The 20,174-nt window shown below is 26.1% G+C and overlaps 1 protein-coding gene across 1 annotated transcript; it reads right to left on the bottom strand.

Annotated features, from left to right (window-relative positions):
- Positions 1–4,840: 4,840 nt before the first annotated feature.
- Positions 4,841–19,267, bottom strand: LOC129957276 (sodium-dependent glucose transporter 1A-like). The gene is made up of 5 exons (XM_056069536.1): positions 19,144–19,267; positions 14,850–14,921; positions 12,115–12,241; positions 10,660–10,821; positions 4,841–6,222 (listed from the first exon to the last, which is right to left on the bottom strand). The coding sequence occupies exons 2-5, from the start codon at positions 14,919–14,921 to the stop codon at positions 5,186–5,188; spliced, it is 1,398 nt and encodes a 465-aa protein (XP_055925511.1). The 5' UTR covers positions 19,144–19,267; the 3' UTR covers positions 4,841–5,185.
- Positions 19,268–20,174: the final 907 nt, after the last annotated feature.

Raw genomic sequence — 20,174 nt, forward strand, 5'->3', positions numbered from 1 at the left:
CTTCATTATAAATAATGTAGATAAATTCTATTGCAGAATTTTTCTTATCAATTGTTCAGGTATGAATTTTTTGAATTAATATACATGTTATTACAAAACTGATAACTGTCTTGTTACAAGCTCTAATTTTTTTTCTTTTAGTATATTTAAAATTTGAATTAAAATTTATTTAAAAATAAAATCAGTTAAAAAAAACTTGTAAGTATACCTAGATCAATGCTCCTCCCCTGGGTGCAACTGTATTACAGCTGCACCCGGGGAGGGGGGCTATTAGCTAGTTCTGTCTTCATATTGTTATATCAGCATATGAGTAATAATAAGATTACTAATGAAAAAAAGAGAAATTTTATGGATGATAAACAGTAATTTAAAAAAAAAATCATCTTTCAGTGGAAGCATTTCTCCTGTTTCTCCACTCAAATTCTTGTTTTAAGAATTATGTAAGCAACTTTTTCAGTCAGCAATCCAGTACATACTCTTATGCAAGAGATTGAACACAAGAGAAGTTTAGGACATATGAAAATATTTCTTTGAAGAGAGAATTCCTTAAAATATTTCTTTGAGGTATGCTTAAATCATTTTAATGCATTGAATCCTAAAACAGCTTGCACAAATATTTACAAATTTTATTAGTACGCAAAAGGGGAAAAAATCAGTAGAAGAATAAGTTCCTTAATTATTTTGGCAGCTTTCCTTTTTCACTGATTTTGCTATGTTTAAATTAATGAAACCTATATACAAAATTTTCTGACTGAATAGAGAGGTAAAGTTTCAATCAAGAAAAAGCAACACTTAAATATCTTGCATCATGTTTTTGTAGTTATATTTTAAATAAAAATCTTAAATAATACATTTCTTTAAAATGAATTCAATTACACTTATAAGATAGACCAGTGTATAAGCTACAAAACTGATTCCCATTAATGTCAAAAATCGCATCACGAAAAGAATTTGAAAAATGAGTCCAATCTCATAAAATTATAACCGAAATTCTGAACTAAAAAATAAATAAAATTCAAAACCTAGTAGAAGCAAATTACAAGCTTTGCAGCTTATAATGACACCAATTTTTTATGATTAATAAAAATAATTTACTTTCTCTGTTGTATTAAAACATTTAAAGACATAAGGTTTATTAGTTTCAAAAATGCAAAAAACTTATCTACTTTATGTTAATATTAAATAGTAATAAAGAATTTTATATTTGTTTGTGCATTTTGAAATGCATAATGAAATTTGATTCCTTAACTTTTTTTTAACAGTTTGAAAATCAAAATACAGTACAACCAAAAATATAATTCCAACATAATATTATACAGCTTTCCTATGATTCGATTAATTATTTGTTTAACATTATAATCACAGAACTGAGTAAGCCTTACAAAATAGAGACAAAAATATATAAAACTATATTGTGATAGTGTTTAAAAATGCAAATGAAGTATTGTATAATATAAAAACAATAACTAAATATAAAAAACAACTTTATTAAAATAAACTAAAAAGGTACTATTTAGTTCAGCTATATTTTTAAAATAAAACTATTGTTCAACAAATTAATACTACAAATACCAGTAAGTTTCTATAGTATTTTCCTTAATCAGATTATTTTTTTAACAATAGAAAACCATATTTTTTCAATGATTGAGCAAACACATTTACAAAATATTTAAAAATAATACATTACACAAGATAATAAAAGTTCATAAAATATATAGATTTTACTATAAATACAAAATTAGCTGGGGGAAAAAATCACCGAGATTCTTAAGAATGTGCAATACGTAAACAATACTGATAGAATTTTAAGTAGTTCTAAATAATAACAAAAATAATTTCTAAAATTTTTAATTTAAAAAAAAAACAGCAAAGAGTTTTAATTTGTGAAAATAGAAATGTGCAATGAATTAAATAATTGTGAATTAGGATTTCTATAAAGTGTAGAACTATTCATAAAGGAAAAACATTAAAACAAATCCTATCTTTACACACAAGAAATTCTTTTTTCCTAAAATGACATTTTCATAGCAAAATAGCAGATGCATAATACTGCAAGAAAAACAACAAGGTGCATTACTCACTGCACACACAAGTATATTTTCGAGATCTAAGGGATACTTTTATGTAATTTTATGTATTTTTTTCAATAATACTAATTTCTATCTTTTTTTATTATAATTCTGTAAAAATCTTTTCTTTAAATTACAGAAATCAAGAAATGGTAAAATGATGTACAATCTAGAATGTGCAACATTTCAGATTTCTACTGTTTGAGAGGAGTTTATCAGATTAATTAATAAGCTTGACAATACTAACAAAGAACAAGACAATCTTTCAAGAAGTGGTTCCAAAGTTATTTTTACAGATATAAAAATAAATAAAAGTTTACAATGAACAAACAATAGCTAAAGACACAACAAAAACAAATGAAGAAAATAGCAAAAAAGCAATAAAAATAAAAGTTCAGATATACATTGATATAAAATAAAGAAAAACAATACTAATACGAACATTTTGAATTTTAATAACTATACATGGTTAATAGATAAATACTGTAGCTACTTATCACAGCAAATTTCTCTCAGAAATAATGATTGAAATGTTCAATATGTTTTGTAGAAATTCAACATAGTTCAAATAAAACTTCAATGCAATTTCGAGATTCACATCGAAAGATACAAATAAAATCTGCATCTAATAGAATAAAAAAGAATAACTTTCAGGCAAAATAACAGAAACAATAACAATAAAAATTAATATCTCAAAAGAGATTAATGTGCTAGCTTTGAAGAAACGAGTATACTTAATATAAAAACTGGTAGATTTAAAAATTTTAAACAGTTAAAAATGTATATATTTACATTAAGTAAAAACATCACTACACAGGTACAGAGATTCTACTTTAAAAAAATAACAGCACATAAAACTTTAATAAAAACCTTACACTCATTCACTAATTACTGCAACATGAAACAAGTCTAACAGAATACTTCATTAGCAAAGAAATGAATATTTACAGCAGAAAATATTTGATAAATGTTAAAAACATCTATGCTGGAATTTTAATTTAAAAAGATTTTATAATTTAAAGACACAGTATATAAAGATCAGACAGCTCACAGAAATGCATTTCTACCTAACTTTTTTATCTCTGCGTATCTTATTTAAGCCAAATTCAAAACTGAATTAAAATTCATTAATTCAAAAAAAGCAATATTTTGCCATAATGTCAGTTGGATTATATGACAAACATTTCTTCTAGCCTAAAGTAAATGACAACTGAGGTTCTGGAAAACTACAAGCAGTGCTATTGATATAGTCCTGAATATAATATTATTATATCTTAAAATAATAATTTTTTTCTTCATGAGCACAACAGCCCCTAGCAGACCTTGGCTGCCTCAACCACACACACTTTCCAGTGCTTCTATCCCCTGCAACTCCCTTCCAGTTCTTTATCCTCAAAACACTCAGGTCTCTTTCCACATCATCCAGCCATTTAGTTGGAGGTCTTCCTCTGGCCTGGGATCCCATAAGATTTCTAAAAGTGAGTATTTTGAGGGCGCTGTTTTCAGGGTTTCTCCAAATATGGCCGAGCTATCTTAACCTATTGCTCCGGATAATCAGTGTTATCTGCGATTGCCTATACAGTTTGTATAGTTAAAAATTAAATAATTTTGTTTAAGCTCTTAAAGCAGAACAAGTAAGTGTAACAAATAAAAATGTATTTCAGATGGGAATATTATCAGAAAATAGTTCGTGCTAGTTATAAGAAGAATCTTGAAGAAAGCAATTATTTGTTTACAAGGTAGTGCCATATCAAGAAACTGCTAAAGGAGTACGATCTGGAACAATATGGCAAACAGTAATATATAGTTCCTCATTTATTTTAACTGGCTTATGGAATGAAAATTTTTTGTGAAAATGTACAAAAGCTGATGAGTTCAAAAATATACGAGTTTGGATTGCTATTTGCAACTGTATTCATGTAAGAAGTTAATTTTATTGCAAAAAATATCACATGCAATTGCTTAAAAAAATATTTTCAAGCACATTTCAAGATTTATATCTTATTAATACATATAAAACCATGAATTTATTTATATACTCGATTATTATTGTTGTCTTCCTAATGTAGCAACAAATCAAATTTGCTATTTTTCTATCTTATTATTACATTTTAAAAACTGGCCATTTAAAGAAACTGGCATCCTGGCCTAGGGGTAGAGCATCTTTCCCATGATCTGGGCGTCCCAGGTTCAGGCATGGTTGTTCTTTACCCTACATTCTACCTGTGAAGTGTGTGAAAAGGAGTTGTGTTCATATCAGCTAAAATCAGATTTCTGCCCTTGGGTGCTCAGGGGTTTTTACCCTCAGAAGCTACTGCACCCCTCTTTCCTCGATCTCTTGGACTTGGTTTGAAGTGTGTTCAATCCAAAGGGGATATGCAACAACAACATAATTTTGAATATAATTTAGTTTTAAACATATAATTTGTATTTTGTATATTTAAATTCTACATTTAAAACAAAGCATATGTAATTTCATGTATAGATTTTTCAATAGCCCTAAGAAGTATTTATTCATTCATTGGTGTGCTTGAATTTACAAAAACATGTGTATTATAATACATGCATATAAGTACTTTAATTGAAAAAAAAATTACTCCACATAATACTTATGTAAAATATATAAGGTATACTTTTATTCTAAATAATAATGTACCTTAAGTATTTAGAACTAAATTATATGTTTGAACATAATAAAAATTAAATATTGATAATTTATAATTTTATTAAAATTATTTAAATGAAAAATATCAATACCATATAACATTTTTTATACCCTTAAGATGCACGGTTTACCTGCTTGTAACTTTCTGCATAACCTCTTAACACAATGATTACCATACTGAATTTCTCAGAATGTAATTCATATGCCCTCATCAGTCACAAGTGACCCCCTATGACAGTCAACATGTTAAAATTGTCACTGGCTATAATGTACAAATGGATTAAAATAGATTGTTTTGTCTCAATATCACATCTTTCAATTAATTTTAAACCTTCATATATCACATATGCCTTTGTCAATGAAACTAAATTCAACAAATTTTCTAAAATACAAATTGAAAAATTTCATTTCTTTGGCATCACCATCCCTTTAAAAAAAAACAAAAAAACTTTCATTCAAATTTTGTTTCTATCTCAGCAATACAATCGCCATCATCTTTTCTTTCACTGTATCTGTTTACAGGGAATTTTGAACTCTCATTTGAATCAAAATCTAATTCTTTTGTCTCGTTCACAGGTTTTTTAGCTCCTATACGAGATGTGACTACCCATAAAATAAGTATAAAAAATCCACACATAATAACACAGCCTGAAACTATATACATAAGGACTTCTGGCTTTTCTTTAACATACTGACTAATAACTAAAGGTGCTATCATTTCCCCTAAGGATGCAGCTACTACAAATGAGGATCCGATTTTATTTGTGACATTGATATGTCTTTCAACCCATGTGATTGTTGAAGCGTAAAAAGATGCAAGGCCTAGGCCTAACAGAGCTGTACCAATCCATAAGAAATTGCTATACATATTTCCGATGGTTGTTAAAACTACTGCAGCCAAGAGCATCACACTAAAATCGCTCATAACAATCGTTATGGGACTGAACTTTATGGCCAAAAATATTGACAGTCCGCGAGACAAAGTAAAAGTTCCCCAATATACAGAAGCAATAAGCGATGCATAAAACTGTGAAAATTTATGAGTACTTTTTACAGCATAAACAGCAATCATCTGTCCATATCCTATCTCAATTCCAGCATAGACACTCAATAATAAAAATGAAGTAAGGATAATTGTAATTCCATGACAAAGAGGTGGATTTTGGTATACTACAGTTTCTTTGTGCTCAGTTTCAGTGACTTTAATCAAAAACAAGAAAGCAAACATAGCTGCAATAACAAGAGAAAAAATACCAATTATACCATAAGCATAAGTGATTGGTGGAACTGTCGTAGTGCTGTTGTCCGTTATAAATTGAGTTACATTTGCAGTCAACAAATTTGTAGTGACATTTGTATTTTCAAGGGATAGGAATGGGCCAGCAATCAAAGGAGCAAGAGATGCTCCTATTCCAAAAAAGAAATGAAGTGCTTGGAAAAATGGGCTACTTTCATCATTCCAAAAATATAAACACCATACATTCAGCCCTGCAGAAGAAAAAAAAAAAAATACATTTTCATTTAAAAGGATTTTAATAATTGTACTATTTCAGTATGTAATAAAAACTATTTAATTTTAATTAAATGGAGATTCACAATGATCTAGTCTTAAAGGTTTAGAAATCAAATATTGGTTGGTGAGGAATTTTAATCGATTCAACTCTCAAAGGAATATTCTTATAAAAAATAATGTTAAGGAATGTTTATAAAATATCTAAACCAAATAATTCAATTTTTTTCTTTCCCAAGAAATTTTAGATGCTTAATTTATTTTTAAACCACGCTTACTCAAATCATGCAAGGCTAGAAACAGATCAATGCCAAGATTTTTATTTTTGTTACAAAATTCATACAAACACATAAAACACAAGGTATTAATAAAATCATGAGCAAGCTTTAAAGTTTTAAATATGGCCTATAGAAATAAATCATTTTTACTATAAAATACTGGGATGAAAGTGCAAAGGGCAGTTGTTACAAAGATGCATAGGAAGGAAAGTACAGGAAATGTTAAAAGAAAACTTTTTGCCAGTGAATAAAAGTAACTGAACAGACAATAAAAACAGTAGAGGATAAATAGAATATAACTTAAGAATAAACACAACTTAATTATATGAACAGCAACATGCAAAGCTGTATAATTTCAGATAACAAGTCTTTTTAAACATCTACTATAAGAATTTTAAAAGTTGGTTGTTGAGACTGTGACCTAATGTTGTTGTAGTAATACATGTGATATATAAGCAAATATTAAAAAGCCATTTTAAAATGAGATATTTTAGTTATAATCATTGAATTTCTTTTTTTTATTATTCTCTTCATTTTTCAGCAAAAATAAAGCATACATATTTGTCATTTACAAAGTAGGAGGAAACCTAACTAAGCTGCCAAGTAGCAGTTTGCAGATTGCTATTAATACATTAAATTTTGTCATTTATACTACACAAAAGACAATTCAAGATTTCCAAGCACAATACTTTTATTTTTGTTCCTTAGAATTCGACTTCTGAAAACACAGAAAATAATTCTGAATGAGATCACTAAACAGAGCTTTTAAAGCACAAGGAAATCTTTCAATACAAGTAAACAAAAATATGCACAACAACAGTCTTTAAAAACTTGTTGAATTAATATTAATGATAGGTTTATATTATAATGACAGAAAAATATTTATATACAATAGGGCCTGTCTTAACAAGCATGATTCATTCCATAATCTAACTCATAATGTGAAAAAATTGCTAAGCAAAACAATTTTTTCCATAGCAATCAATGTGAAATAAAACAATATTATCCATTCTGAAAAAAAAAAGTTTTCAAACAAATATCTAATAACTTAATTTATTATTTATAATGTATGCTTTTTTAAAAAGTGTTTAAAGACATTTGTTTCAGCCTTTACTTAAAAATCTGGTGAAACACACTGTTATTGTTAAATAAATTTGTAGCATGCGAGGCTATTGCCTTATCAGGGCAATATTGACATGATGCAATAATATTCTATGCTTTCAGCAGCTCTCTTTTTTCACTGGAAGGTTGATGTTAAATTGAGGCAGTTTTCTCTTCCTCTCCTGACAAAATCTCCAGTCCCCTTCAAACTATCTTGTTGCAATACTGAAAGCAGCTCCTGACTATGCTTGTATTTGTTATTGCATGTTATTACCACCATTGCGATGTGAAACTATAGTGCTTAATAAATAAAATGTTTTACACTATTTTTTTTACAGTTCAATTAACTATATATTTTGTAGATCTACTTTTAATTAAAAAAAACCACATCAACAAACTAGTGTTAAACACAGGCAAGATTGCACATGAAATGAGAGCCAAAAGTCTCCTTGTCATTTGCTTTGCTAAATATTGACTGTTAAAAGTGTCATTTCTAAGTGTTATGTTTTGCTCATTATGATAAATGCTCATTATGCTCATTAAGTAATATTTGTATTTTTATATTATATATATATATATATATATATATATATATGAAGATCAAGAAAAGCCATACACATCAAAATGAATTTCTGAATTAATGTTTTCTGCTATAAAATAGATACTACATAAACGAATACTTTTTCAGAATCCTTTATTTAAAATACCATATTTTGATATAGTTATTCATGAAGAGAAAATGAAATTTAAAAAAAAATCAATAACATGTATCTTTTAAACACAAACACATTATTTAAACTTAAAATCCGCAACTTCTAAAATATTCAACAGAGCATAAAGAACAAAAAAGAAAAAAATATATGTAAGTTTGAATTTGTTAATGGTGCCTATTGAAATTACGAATATAAAATAGCTATTATCCCATAATTTTAAAAATCTACAAAACAAATTTTACAAACAAAAATTATTTTTTCAATTCACCACAAAAACAATTTGGTTAATTTGCAGTCAACAATAAAAAAAATTAAATTACACTTAAAAAATTAGCAAGATGAAAATATGTTGATTAAAAATGAAAATCAGTATTTATTTTTAACAATAAACATAATATAAAATTAATAGATAGCTCAGTAATTTTATAAAAATAATTATCTTAATCATTTTTAATATAATTTCAACAAATAAGTAATTTTGATAAACAATATAAAGCCCATTGAATGCAATCACACAAATTCAAGGTATTTTTTTTAATACAAATTTTAAACCTTTTTTGATTAAATACATATTATACCAAATTAAGTCCTAAAATGAATAAAATTAATAAATTATTCACTTGCTATTACTGAAGACACAAAGTACAAACTAATAAAGTAATTTATCACAATTTTTAATTTTTAAATTAAATATTTTAACATTATATTGATAATGCCACAAAAAATTTAAATTAGCCAAGTTCCTTATATAATACTCATCATGGATTTGAATGCTGATTCTTTTTTCTATACTATCCTAGAGATCCCAGAGATAAATAGTGATCATATATCTTCATTATTTGTTCTCAAAACATTATTAAAACATATCAGCCCAAGAAAAATGAATAGCAATTTTTTAGAAATAATTTTTAAAAAGCGCTTTATAATTTGAATACTTTTTTTAAAATTCAAAACATTATTTAAGACATATTATAGATATAACTATGAATGCATCAATTCTTTTGGTATCAGAGAAAATAATAGCATAAGTTTACTTTGGAAAATAAAATTGCCACAAGGCAATTTGTTGAAATATAAGAATGCATGCTACTATTTTTTTTAAATCTAACAAGTGCTATTAAATTGATGGCACATTACATTAAATTAATGTAGATATTTTAATAATTTTTTCATGATATTACAAATATTTCAATAGAAAGAGATAAGGTACCCTAATCTATTTTTGATGGTAATTTATACATATATTTATTAAAATATTATATATGAATACTTATTATAAAAATATATTTATAAAAAATTTATAAATATTATAATTAATAAAAAAATCATGGTCTATTAATTAGTTTCTTGACTGTTAAATAAATGCATGTACTTCCGGTTAAAAAAAAAAATTCTTTAACTAGCATAAAGAAGTTCATGTTGTATTATTTGAGTCAATGAATATATTATTGAAAAAATTTCAAATTTTTGTATAGTCCTCTTGATTTTTTTAGTCATTTTTTTAGGTATGATTTTCTACTATTCAGTATATTAATAAATTTTTAAAAACTTTATTATTCATCTATAAATTATATAAAATTGTTTAGAATTGATTTAATTTTCCAACCTAAAAAATGATTTTTAATTATCAGGATGTTCACAATAACTCTTGCTCAGTAATTAATTTCAAAATAGTTATTATGTACTTTCAAATAGAAAGATGTTTAATGTGACATAAAAAAAATCCCTTTATGCTATTTAAATCAATAAACATACTGCTGAAAAAATTACCAACTTTAAGATAGTAATTTCTTTTCTTGGTTTTTCAATCATAAATATTTTGGATGTATTAACATTTTAAAGAGAGAAAAAAAAAAGTTTCATTTTTCAAAAACCAAATCTGATCAAGTTACAACACTACATCATTCTCTCAGATAGTATTAGAAGTATTAGACCATCTTAATGCTGCTGCTAGGAAATTTAGCCAATGAATAGATGACTGTTTTTTATGACATTATTTTAAATATGGTTAATAGGAGTGAGAGATTATATAAGAATATAAAATTTATAATAATTATTTTAGCAGCACATTTCTGACACAAACACAAGATGTAATTCTTCATATCATAAGTTTACAACAGATACACCCTGAATACTTGCATGGAGACACAAGAAAAAAGTTACAGTATATTTTATGGCAATACTTTTAAAAGTAAGTAAATATTTAAGAATTTTTTTAAAATTAATAAAACCATAGACAAAAATATTTTACAAAAATAAAATATAAACTTCCAAAATTAAGGTTAGAGTAATGCAACAATCAGGTATTTTTTTTTTTTTTTACCTGTATCCAGAGATCCCATAGCTACTCCACTGATAGACATTACTCCAATGAGTAACCATAAAGTCCTACACCAAGGTATAAGTGTAGTGGTAACTGCCATTACAAAAGTATATGACAGAAGAAGCATCTGAGTTGCTTTGCAATAGTCAAGAAACACACCACCTGGAATTGAAAAATCTTTAATTATATTTTTCATTACAATAAAACTGTCAATTATAAATTGTAGCATAGTATAGCATAAGAAATAATGATTAAAGAATGATTTTAAAAATTTAAATGGAGGGTCAAAATCTTTTCTCTTCTAAAAATTTGAATGAGACAAAATTGATTAAATATCATACTTCATTACTTCAACTAAGAGATTTTGGAATTTTTTTAAAGCTCAACAATAGGGGACTACTTATATAAGAATCAAATAATAATTCAATACAAAAAAAAATAAATAATAATACATACATTAGTAAAAAAATAATAATACAATACATTAAATGATGAAGACATAAAAATAACAATAAAAAGATATTAAAATAATTTTTCTTTACATTTTTTTTTGATATTTTGTATGTAATCTTTATGCAAAAAGAAATTATATAAATTTTTTAAAGTCTATATCAGAATGTTAGTTTTCGAAAAGTTTCTAAAATTCACTTCTACTTATTGGAATCTATTATCATCAATTACCTCGCACAATTATTCAATTAACTTTTCATAAAATTATCCTTACTGCCATTTATACAATTACTGTTGCAATACATTTTTTAAATATTAAAACTGCCTTTTTGGATGAAATCTCTAGTCACATACTTTAACCCATTGTGCAGCAAAGGTAACAGAATGTTTATTTTACAAAGAAAAATAATCTAAAAACAAATGATTTTTGCTTATACGAAATATCCATCTGAATAAAATATGTACAGACAGTTCCGGTTAAACCACAAAGTAATTTAAAAATATGATGAATTTTAAATGAAATCAAATTGTCATAAAATGTTGAAATCCCACGCCCAGACGATTGAAAAATTGTAATATAATAACTAAATATTATGTACAAATGAACATGAATTAAAATTTTCAAAAATAGTGAAAAAAATGCACAAATTAAAATGTTTTTTAAAACACTTCAAACCATTACTTCTCAAATGGCAGAATAATAAACATATTTCATGGAACTTTTTTTTTCTGCTTTAAATTGAAATAAATTATTGGAAAATAAAATTAAATTATAGGAAAGAATGAAATCTTTCAATTTAATGGAGATCTTCCAACATTTAGATATATATGAAACTAATATAATCATTTAAGAATGGGGGGGGGGTTATACTCAAGAATAATCAGTCGTAATACATAAGGAAATCCTAGAGATGTCCATAGTTATATAAATTAAGGATAGGTAAATAAAGCATAATATGATTGCTTTGAAAACAATATATTTTATTTACAGGATTTTAAACTAACCTAAAAATGAACCAACAAGATAACCAATGGATCTCCCAAGATAAATCTGAGATAAACTAGAAGCTTCTACTTGAACAATTTTTTCGAGTTCAAGAAGTGTAGGACCTGGAATAGCAGCACACATACCCTAAAAAAAAATAATATTAAATATTAATAAAATAATATTTAAAAAGTTTATTATTATTCCCAAGTAGAAGCAGAAGTCATCATTTAACAAGCAGCACCAAATACTATCTGCTCTCCACGAGAACTCTTGCTATCAAGTGTCTAAGTTTACGATAGTCACTACAAAAAGTATGGGCTTAGTTCCTTCTTGGTACCAATTTGAATCCATAAAAGAGCAGTTATCATTCATCTTCTAAAGTGCAGTTACTTGTGTCTTTATATTATTTATTAATTTTTTTGTTGTTGTTTCTTAAATCTTGACATTCTAAAAAAGTATTCTTTCAGTTTAAGAAAGGAGAAGCTTTAAAACCACTAGCATGCGAAATAGGTGCATAACATTGCAAAGTTTTGCTTTCATGACCATTGATATTAGTTGAAGAGAAAAGTTCATTTTTTACTGTATTACATAGAATGCCATTTTTTTTTTTTTTTTTGGTAATAGTAAAATTTTGTTTTTACGCCTGGGAAAAAAAAATATCTGCTTCAGAAAGTATTGAAGATTATGAAACTTCTACATCGTTTTTCTGTAGACATAATTTAAAGCAACATATTATATATATATATAGTTTCATTTAGGGCTTATGGTTGAATGGCATGGTATAAATATTTTAAAAATCTGAATATTTTTATATATAAACTTTGCTTTTGCTTTAGCAAGTGTGCGATTATTGAAATTAAGTTACAAATCAAATTTAGATATAAACTCTTTTTTAGATGCTAATTTTAGTATGATTGGTACTAATTTTGTGTTTCGGAAAGGATATATTTCAAAGAAAAAAATGTAGATTTCAAAAAGGTTTCATGTTTATTTAAAATTAAACATTTTCTTTGATACCAAGATATAAACAAGCTTTTATAAAAATTATAAAATAATTTTCATTAATTATACAATGATTTTCATGTTGAACTAGATGCGATATCCTGCATTTGTCATGAATAACTTGATGCTATTTGCTTATCCAAAATTAGTACAAATGAAATAAAAACAATATTTTGTAGTGAACTAGCTTAACATTTATATTTCTTAACTGTTTCTTGTTTTTGTTTTATTGTGCAGGTTAGGCATACAAATAATTATTTAGTTTTGTGTTGCTCTTCATATATACAACAACAGGTATATATAAAGGGGTACCTGGTATTTTCAAGATTCCAAATTTTCTAACAATCTACTTTCAAAAGTTTATATGATATTATATTTAAGCAAAATTAGTACTAAGAATGTCAATACAAGTAACTTGAATACACTTCTTTCTACCCAAAATGGACTTCTCGTACAATAATTTGTTTCTATAGTAACCTCTGAAATGAAGATATTTGGCGGAAAGAGATTTCATGGCAGACAGATAGTACCTCAATCTTCTACATTTAGAAGAGGAAAAAAATATTGTCACATTAAAACATCAAGTCACACCACACCACCTTTGTCATATTAAAACACCAAGTAGAGTCTCTGTTCATAGCAGATGTGAACATACACAGATAATTGGTTACAATTTTTTTTCCCTTCCTCTTTTAAAACTGAGATAGGTAATATATTATTCATTCAGTGACATTATGGAATTTTATTTACAAGTACAAAAAATAATAATTATTAAAGAAGTATCAAAATTATTCAACATGTCATGTTTTGTTATTTTTCCATCAGCTTAACAATGGCCAAATACCAAACATTTATTTTGGAGCAAAATATTGCTTTACAATTAAAGAAGAAATTGCTAAAATTATATATTTAAAACATTAAAAAAAGTTAGTTTAAAAATTTTTTTCTTCACAATTAAGAAAATAATTCAATTTTTAACTTTCATCAAGATTTCTTTGTCAGAGCCATAACGAAAATAGCATAACATATTGATCAGAAAGCAGAGGGGGGGGGGGGCAATGCAAGAAAGTATTTTAGACTTTTACAGATTTTTGGAAAGAATTTGCTGACACAGCATTTTGGTTCTGTAAGAAGAAGAAGAAGAAAAAAAAAAAAAAAAAAAAAAAAACAGCCTATGCAACTCAGAAGTTAAAATTAAAGTGAAGCTGGAGTTCAAGCGATTAGGAAATTATTTTTAGAACATATATTAATTAGAAATTGATACATACACATATATATTAGCACAATTATATATACAATAAAAGACAGCACAGAAATTACTAAATAATAAAGATAAACAAAATTTTAAGAGAAATATTTACTGGATGAATCAGAATCTTTAAATACTAAAATACAAATTTTAAAGGTAACATTTGTCAAAATATTATCATCAATTTATTTTAATTATTCTTTGCATTTAACCACACACACAAACAATTAGATGTAACTTGATGTATTTTTTCAAATGAAAAAAAAAAGTTACCTACACATGAGTAACAATATATCTTACAAATTTGGAAAGGTTTTGGAATAAATTTATGCTGAAATAAATTTAATTTTTATAAAATATTTTTAAAAATTGCACAGGGAATAACAGCAAACAAAAAAGAATGTATAGTTAGATGATTATTGCCTCTATACAATTCTAAACATGTTAAGTATCATTAAGATAAATATGAAACATTTTACTACAAATAAATAAATAATTTACTAGTGCAAGAATTGCCAAATACACCACAGCAGTTCTCAGTCCACGTTCCACTTTTTCTGATAGTTCCAGCATCTACAAATTCACAAACAAACAGATAAGTATAATATTTAAAAAAAATATTATAAATCTAAGCAGTGCTGCATTTTTGAGTAAAAATTAGATACAAAAATTTATTCTGAAATGGATTGGGAAACATGAAAACAATTCATTCAAGTCTTACTAGTTAAATAATATTTATTTTATGTTGTAGCCTATACAAAGCAATATTACATGTAAAGAATATTAAAAAGTACGATTTGTAACCCTTCATCTGGCTGAAATGTAACAAGTCGTCCGAATGAATTTCGTTAATAACAGCTGAAATATAGAAACTCATTCTTTATACAATCAATCGTCATCCTCATAAGGATATTCAGGTGCAGTATATTGCCTGTCAAAACAGGTTAAAAAATGTACAGCAACGAATGCTTACCAACACTGTTCAGGTGACAAGAAAATGGGATATTCTTTTAGAAATAAGTAAAAATTTAATTACTGTAAGCTAATTGCATTATTAGAAATGACAGCTACAATCAAACCATAAATTTTTGTTTAATTATAACCAAACATTTTTCCAGTTTTTCAAACCACAATTTAATTTGCATTATTACATATTCCAGAAAGTCTCCAAACATACTCATAATAAATATAATCACCATTTATAAGCAATTTTTTTCCCCTTCCTTGTGCCTACTGGATTGCAATTAATAAAATAGTTTTCTGATTATACTATATTCAAGATTTCTTATTCATGTTTAAAATTCATGTTTTAAAATAATAATTTACCATAATTAAGGTAGCAGCCATAATATTATTCAGCAGTATTATTATCCAGTATAATGAAATATGGATACTATCCCACCGACCATAAAATTTACCACAGATCCTACCCAAATTATGATAATCAATATCTTAAGCTAAGCCTCTCAATACAAAAATAATTCATACATTTAGGTAATTATTCACTGTAAAAACATTCATAACTTAATATTTTTCTTTTTTTGCAATTTTTTCTTTATTTGGCAAAAATGATCAACAGAATCATATGTAATAACTAAAATCTTTCATAGTTTCACAATTTCTTAAAATTTCATTGCTATTTCCATTTAAGTTACATTTTATGATAACTTCATTACATATATAGTAGCTACTATTTAATGTCATCATTTCAGGATTTAAAATTTTGCTAATTAAGTGTTAATCAATAATAAATTTGATAAAATCAACTACATTTTTATCACATAAAGAGAATTGAATAAAAATGCTTATTACAGGATTATTTGTAATTTATATCAAAAATAATTTCTCATTCACAATTATTCCCTAGCAGTTTACTAATATCTTTTTCATTTGTATTTTTTTAAAAAAATTTATTGAACAATGATACACATTACATTTCAAAATATCAAAAGTTTTATACAGTTCGCCATTCACTTGAAGATTTTTCATCAATACATTCATCCTTGTCAGATTTATCAACCTTTACTGCTTGGATTTGCTCCTCATTTTTTAAGATTTTACAAGAAAGGAATGTGAAGTTTTTATCTGCTCCATAATGTTATGTTGATTATGTCTATTTTATAGGTTTTCATACCTATTAAGAATTTAAACATTCAAATCAGCCATTTCGGTTTTTAACGTATTTTGCTTCCGTAATTCAATCACAAATAGCAGTGGTTTACGATTCTTGAAATCCAAACCCTGAAGTTTAGTTGTCTTTTAAAACTAATCCATATATATTAGATACAATCTCCATCCCACCAGAAAAATTACTCCTGGATGTTGCCTTACTGAGGAAGTGAAAAATTACATGAATGTCAATTAGTTGAAAATAAAAATATCAGTAAATATTTTACATAAAAAATGATAACATTAAAAAAACATGACACAAGCTGTGAACAAAAAAAAAAGTGCCACTTTACCAAATAATGAATGGAATTTAATAAAATAATGAATACAAACATAAACATTAAAAAGTAAAATAAGTATGATTAATTTAATTTCCAAATTAATAATTTTTTTATTAATTTAAGGGCTTTTCACATTAAAAATATAGAAAAAAATTAATTGATAACAAGAATGACAACATTTGATTCCGAAAACCCTGAAATTCATGTATCAAAGTAATGTGCAATGCCCAATTAAATGATTAAGTGATCACATTAAATGAATATTTTTATGTACATTTGAATGCATTAGTTTGAGATCAGAGTATTTTGAAAATGTAAAACAAATGATAACATAAATCATGATGATATTAAGTGGATCTACTGAATTTCTTTTAAGAACATAAGAAGATTCATCTTTGATTTTCAATAATACTGATATGTATTGGAAATTTTTTCATCAAAATTCTACTTCTTAGTTACACAGCTCTTTTCCTTAATTTTTTTTTTAATGAAGCATGTACTATTTCAATGATTTATTTTTTCACAATGAATACTACAGCTAGAGGGAGCTAAAAATGGATAACCCAAGGAAAAGTAAGCAATATATTAATATAAATAAACTTTTATAATCCTAAATATGATGCAAACATTGAAAAATTACATATGATGTGTTTGAAAGAGATCTTGTTTTAAGATTTGTAATTGCGACTAAGTAATAAAATTATATTCCAAATTAATTTTTTTTTTAATTTAAATGATTTCTGTCTTATGAGGGATAAGCACACATGCACTACCAATCAATAGTGACCTGATCAATGGTAGTTTCAGATACGCTGCCTATTTTAATAAACGACTGATGAGTAGTTTTTATATTAATTCACTGAAAAGTCTGCATATATATATATATATATATATATATATATATATATATAAATTCTTGAAAATACAAACTATTAATTCTAATGAATAAAAAAAATTCTGATCTTTACAGAATATATTAAAAAGTGTTAAGAAAAGTATATCAGTAATAACAAAATTAATCATAAGTAATTCATTACAAAAATTTCCATACATTTTCCATTCAAAACTTTCTTTCTTTAGGATATTATACCTTCATAAATTTCATATATACCTGCTTCAGCGTACAATGTATCCTTTAAGGGATCTAAACTGAATTTTTAACCTTCAAATCATAAAGAAAAATAAAATCAAGATATTTTTATGAATTTGTTTTAATCCCTTCCCTTAATTTTGCAGTATATGAAAAGGAATGTTTTCCTCTCAACTTTAATGTATACTTTCAGAATATGATACATCTAATGTTTGGCTTTTAGCAAATAGCTCCAAAACTTGATACTGATGTACAGTTTTTCTGTCCAGATTACAATTCTATCATGTCCAAGTTAACTTGATTGCATTATGAATTATATTTACAATGTACGAACAGACAATCTATTCTTGATAAGACTTATTCCAAAGTCCGATACAAATCAATATTTCTAATAATAAAACCATATTAAAGTTTTTCTTGGATTTAAATGTTTTGTTCAACTTTACAGTTTTTAATTTATATGGAATTTATTTGTTATGTCACTTACAATTATCTTTCAGTTCTTTTGAGACAGGCCAGGTTTTTTTTTTTTTTTTTTCACTTTGCTTGCTTTGCAATTAGTTAAACTATTTACATGAAGGGTATGACTTTCCTTAGCTGGATTTCATTCAAAACCTGACATGTACAGTTAAAGTGTAAAGACCACATACGAAACACCATTCATTTAGCTCATTCCTATTTTAAATAAAATGTTGACAGATGGTCATATAGAATTTCAAAAATAGTTTTTTCCAATTCGTTTAAAATGCGTTAAATTCATCGAACTCTCAAGGCCAAATGTTTCCCGATTAGAACAAACTTTCGATTTGTACAGTTCGTTAGCAAAAATAAATAAATAAAAATAAACCGGTTCTTTATTATTCTTTTACTTTGTTTCATCTTTTACAGTTTTAAATCTAGCTTTGATAATAAGCAAGCCGAAATCTTATTTTTTGATTTTTATATTCACCTATTTAAGTAGCTCACTATAGTTAAGGAAGAAAAAAAATAAAATAAATGGATAAAGCCCAAATAGCGTGTGAAAATTTTATATAATATGCATAATCAATGGTGTTTTTAGAGGATTCCAATCAGCACAAAAGAATTATGCAATATTGCAAAGTATCTTCGGCAATTTGGAAAATCAGAATTTAAAATTAGGCGCACAAAAATGATCTGATATATATTATCTTCATAGCGCATGTGCAAACTTTACTTGCAGAATTTGTAAAATATTTGACCAAGAAAGATTATAGTTGATAAAAACAAATCTTACCTTTAGACTTTTCCCTTTTCCACCAATCGAAACTAGTGCGATATGATAACCGCAGAACTAGGCTGTGTGTACCGGCAATTTAAATTCATAAAACGGAATCGGAAGTAAAATAAACAAATAAGAATATGCGGACAGGAGGTGACCGACGTGTGGTTCATAGTGATTGGTTAAAGCATTGAAGCCATTCAGGAAAGCTCAATTTTGTATATAGACTGTTTTTCACTCTATCTTATTCTTGTCTTGACAGAATCGAAAATCGCACAAAAATAGTTCACAGTATATTCTCTCTTAGAAATGTAAACTTGACTTTTTAAACTCATATTTTTAATTGTTAAAGATTGCAAGTAAAATTTAACCCATTTTATTTCCCTTTTAGTATTTTGGGTTGTTGGGTTTTTCTAAATTAAAAATGAAAGAAATATTACTTTATAGAACTGAAAGGATATAATATGGTAAATATAGATATAACTTTTTATCAATGCTCTCTTAATTTGCTAGATTCCAAAAAATGCAAATAATTTCCATTAGTTCCACGAAATCCCTATTATAGTAAAAACTGATTACAAGGACAATAAAAAATAATAATCAATAGATGGAGAGAAAATCAATGCTGCTTTAATACGTTTCTATGCATCGTGTAGCAACTGATGATTTGAGCCAAATCAGCAATACATATCATTGCAGACAGATACTTATTGCAATTTCTTAGTGTTTTAAAGAAATATATTAATCAGTCTTAAATGAAGTTACATTCACTGTTTTCAAACTAAATTGTTCATTTTAGATAACAGAGTAACTATCTCAATTTTATATATTTGAATTAAAATTTGCTCAATTTTAGTAGTTCCTGTAATACATGTCATCGAAAATTCCTAGAAGCTAATGTTCTACCTATCTAATGAAGAATCTTTGATTCAAAACTAGTATTGAACTGTGAATGCTTATTACACAGTATTAACTATCGAAAAAAAAAAGTAACAAGCGGGAAAATAAAAAAATTATCGAAGAAAATTGTCACACTTTGCGCGTGT

This window comes from Argiope bruennichi, chromosome 11 (assembly GCF_947563725.1).
Source record: "Argiope bruennichi chromosome 11, qqArgBrue1.1, whole genome shotgun sequence".
NCBI classification, from domain to species: Eukaryota; Metazoa; Arthropoda; class Arachnida; order Araneae; family Araneidae; genus Argiope; species Argiope bruennichi.

Excerpts from the sequence above, each read along its gene's own strand:
- LOC129957276 (XM_056069536.1), bottom strand. The coding sequence starts at position 14,921 with ATGCTGGAACTATCAGAAAAAGTGGAACGTGGACTGAGAACTGCTGTG. Across the intron at positions 12,242-14,849 it reads ATTTGGCAATTCTTGCACTA|GGTATGTGTGCTGCTATTCC; the intron begins GTAAATTATTTA and ends ATTTTTTTTTAG. Across the intron at positions 10,822-12,114 it reads TCTTGTTGGTTCATTTTTAG|GTGGTGTGTTTCTTGACTAT; the intron begins GTTAGTTTAAAA and ends TTTCAATTCCAG.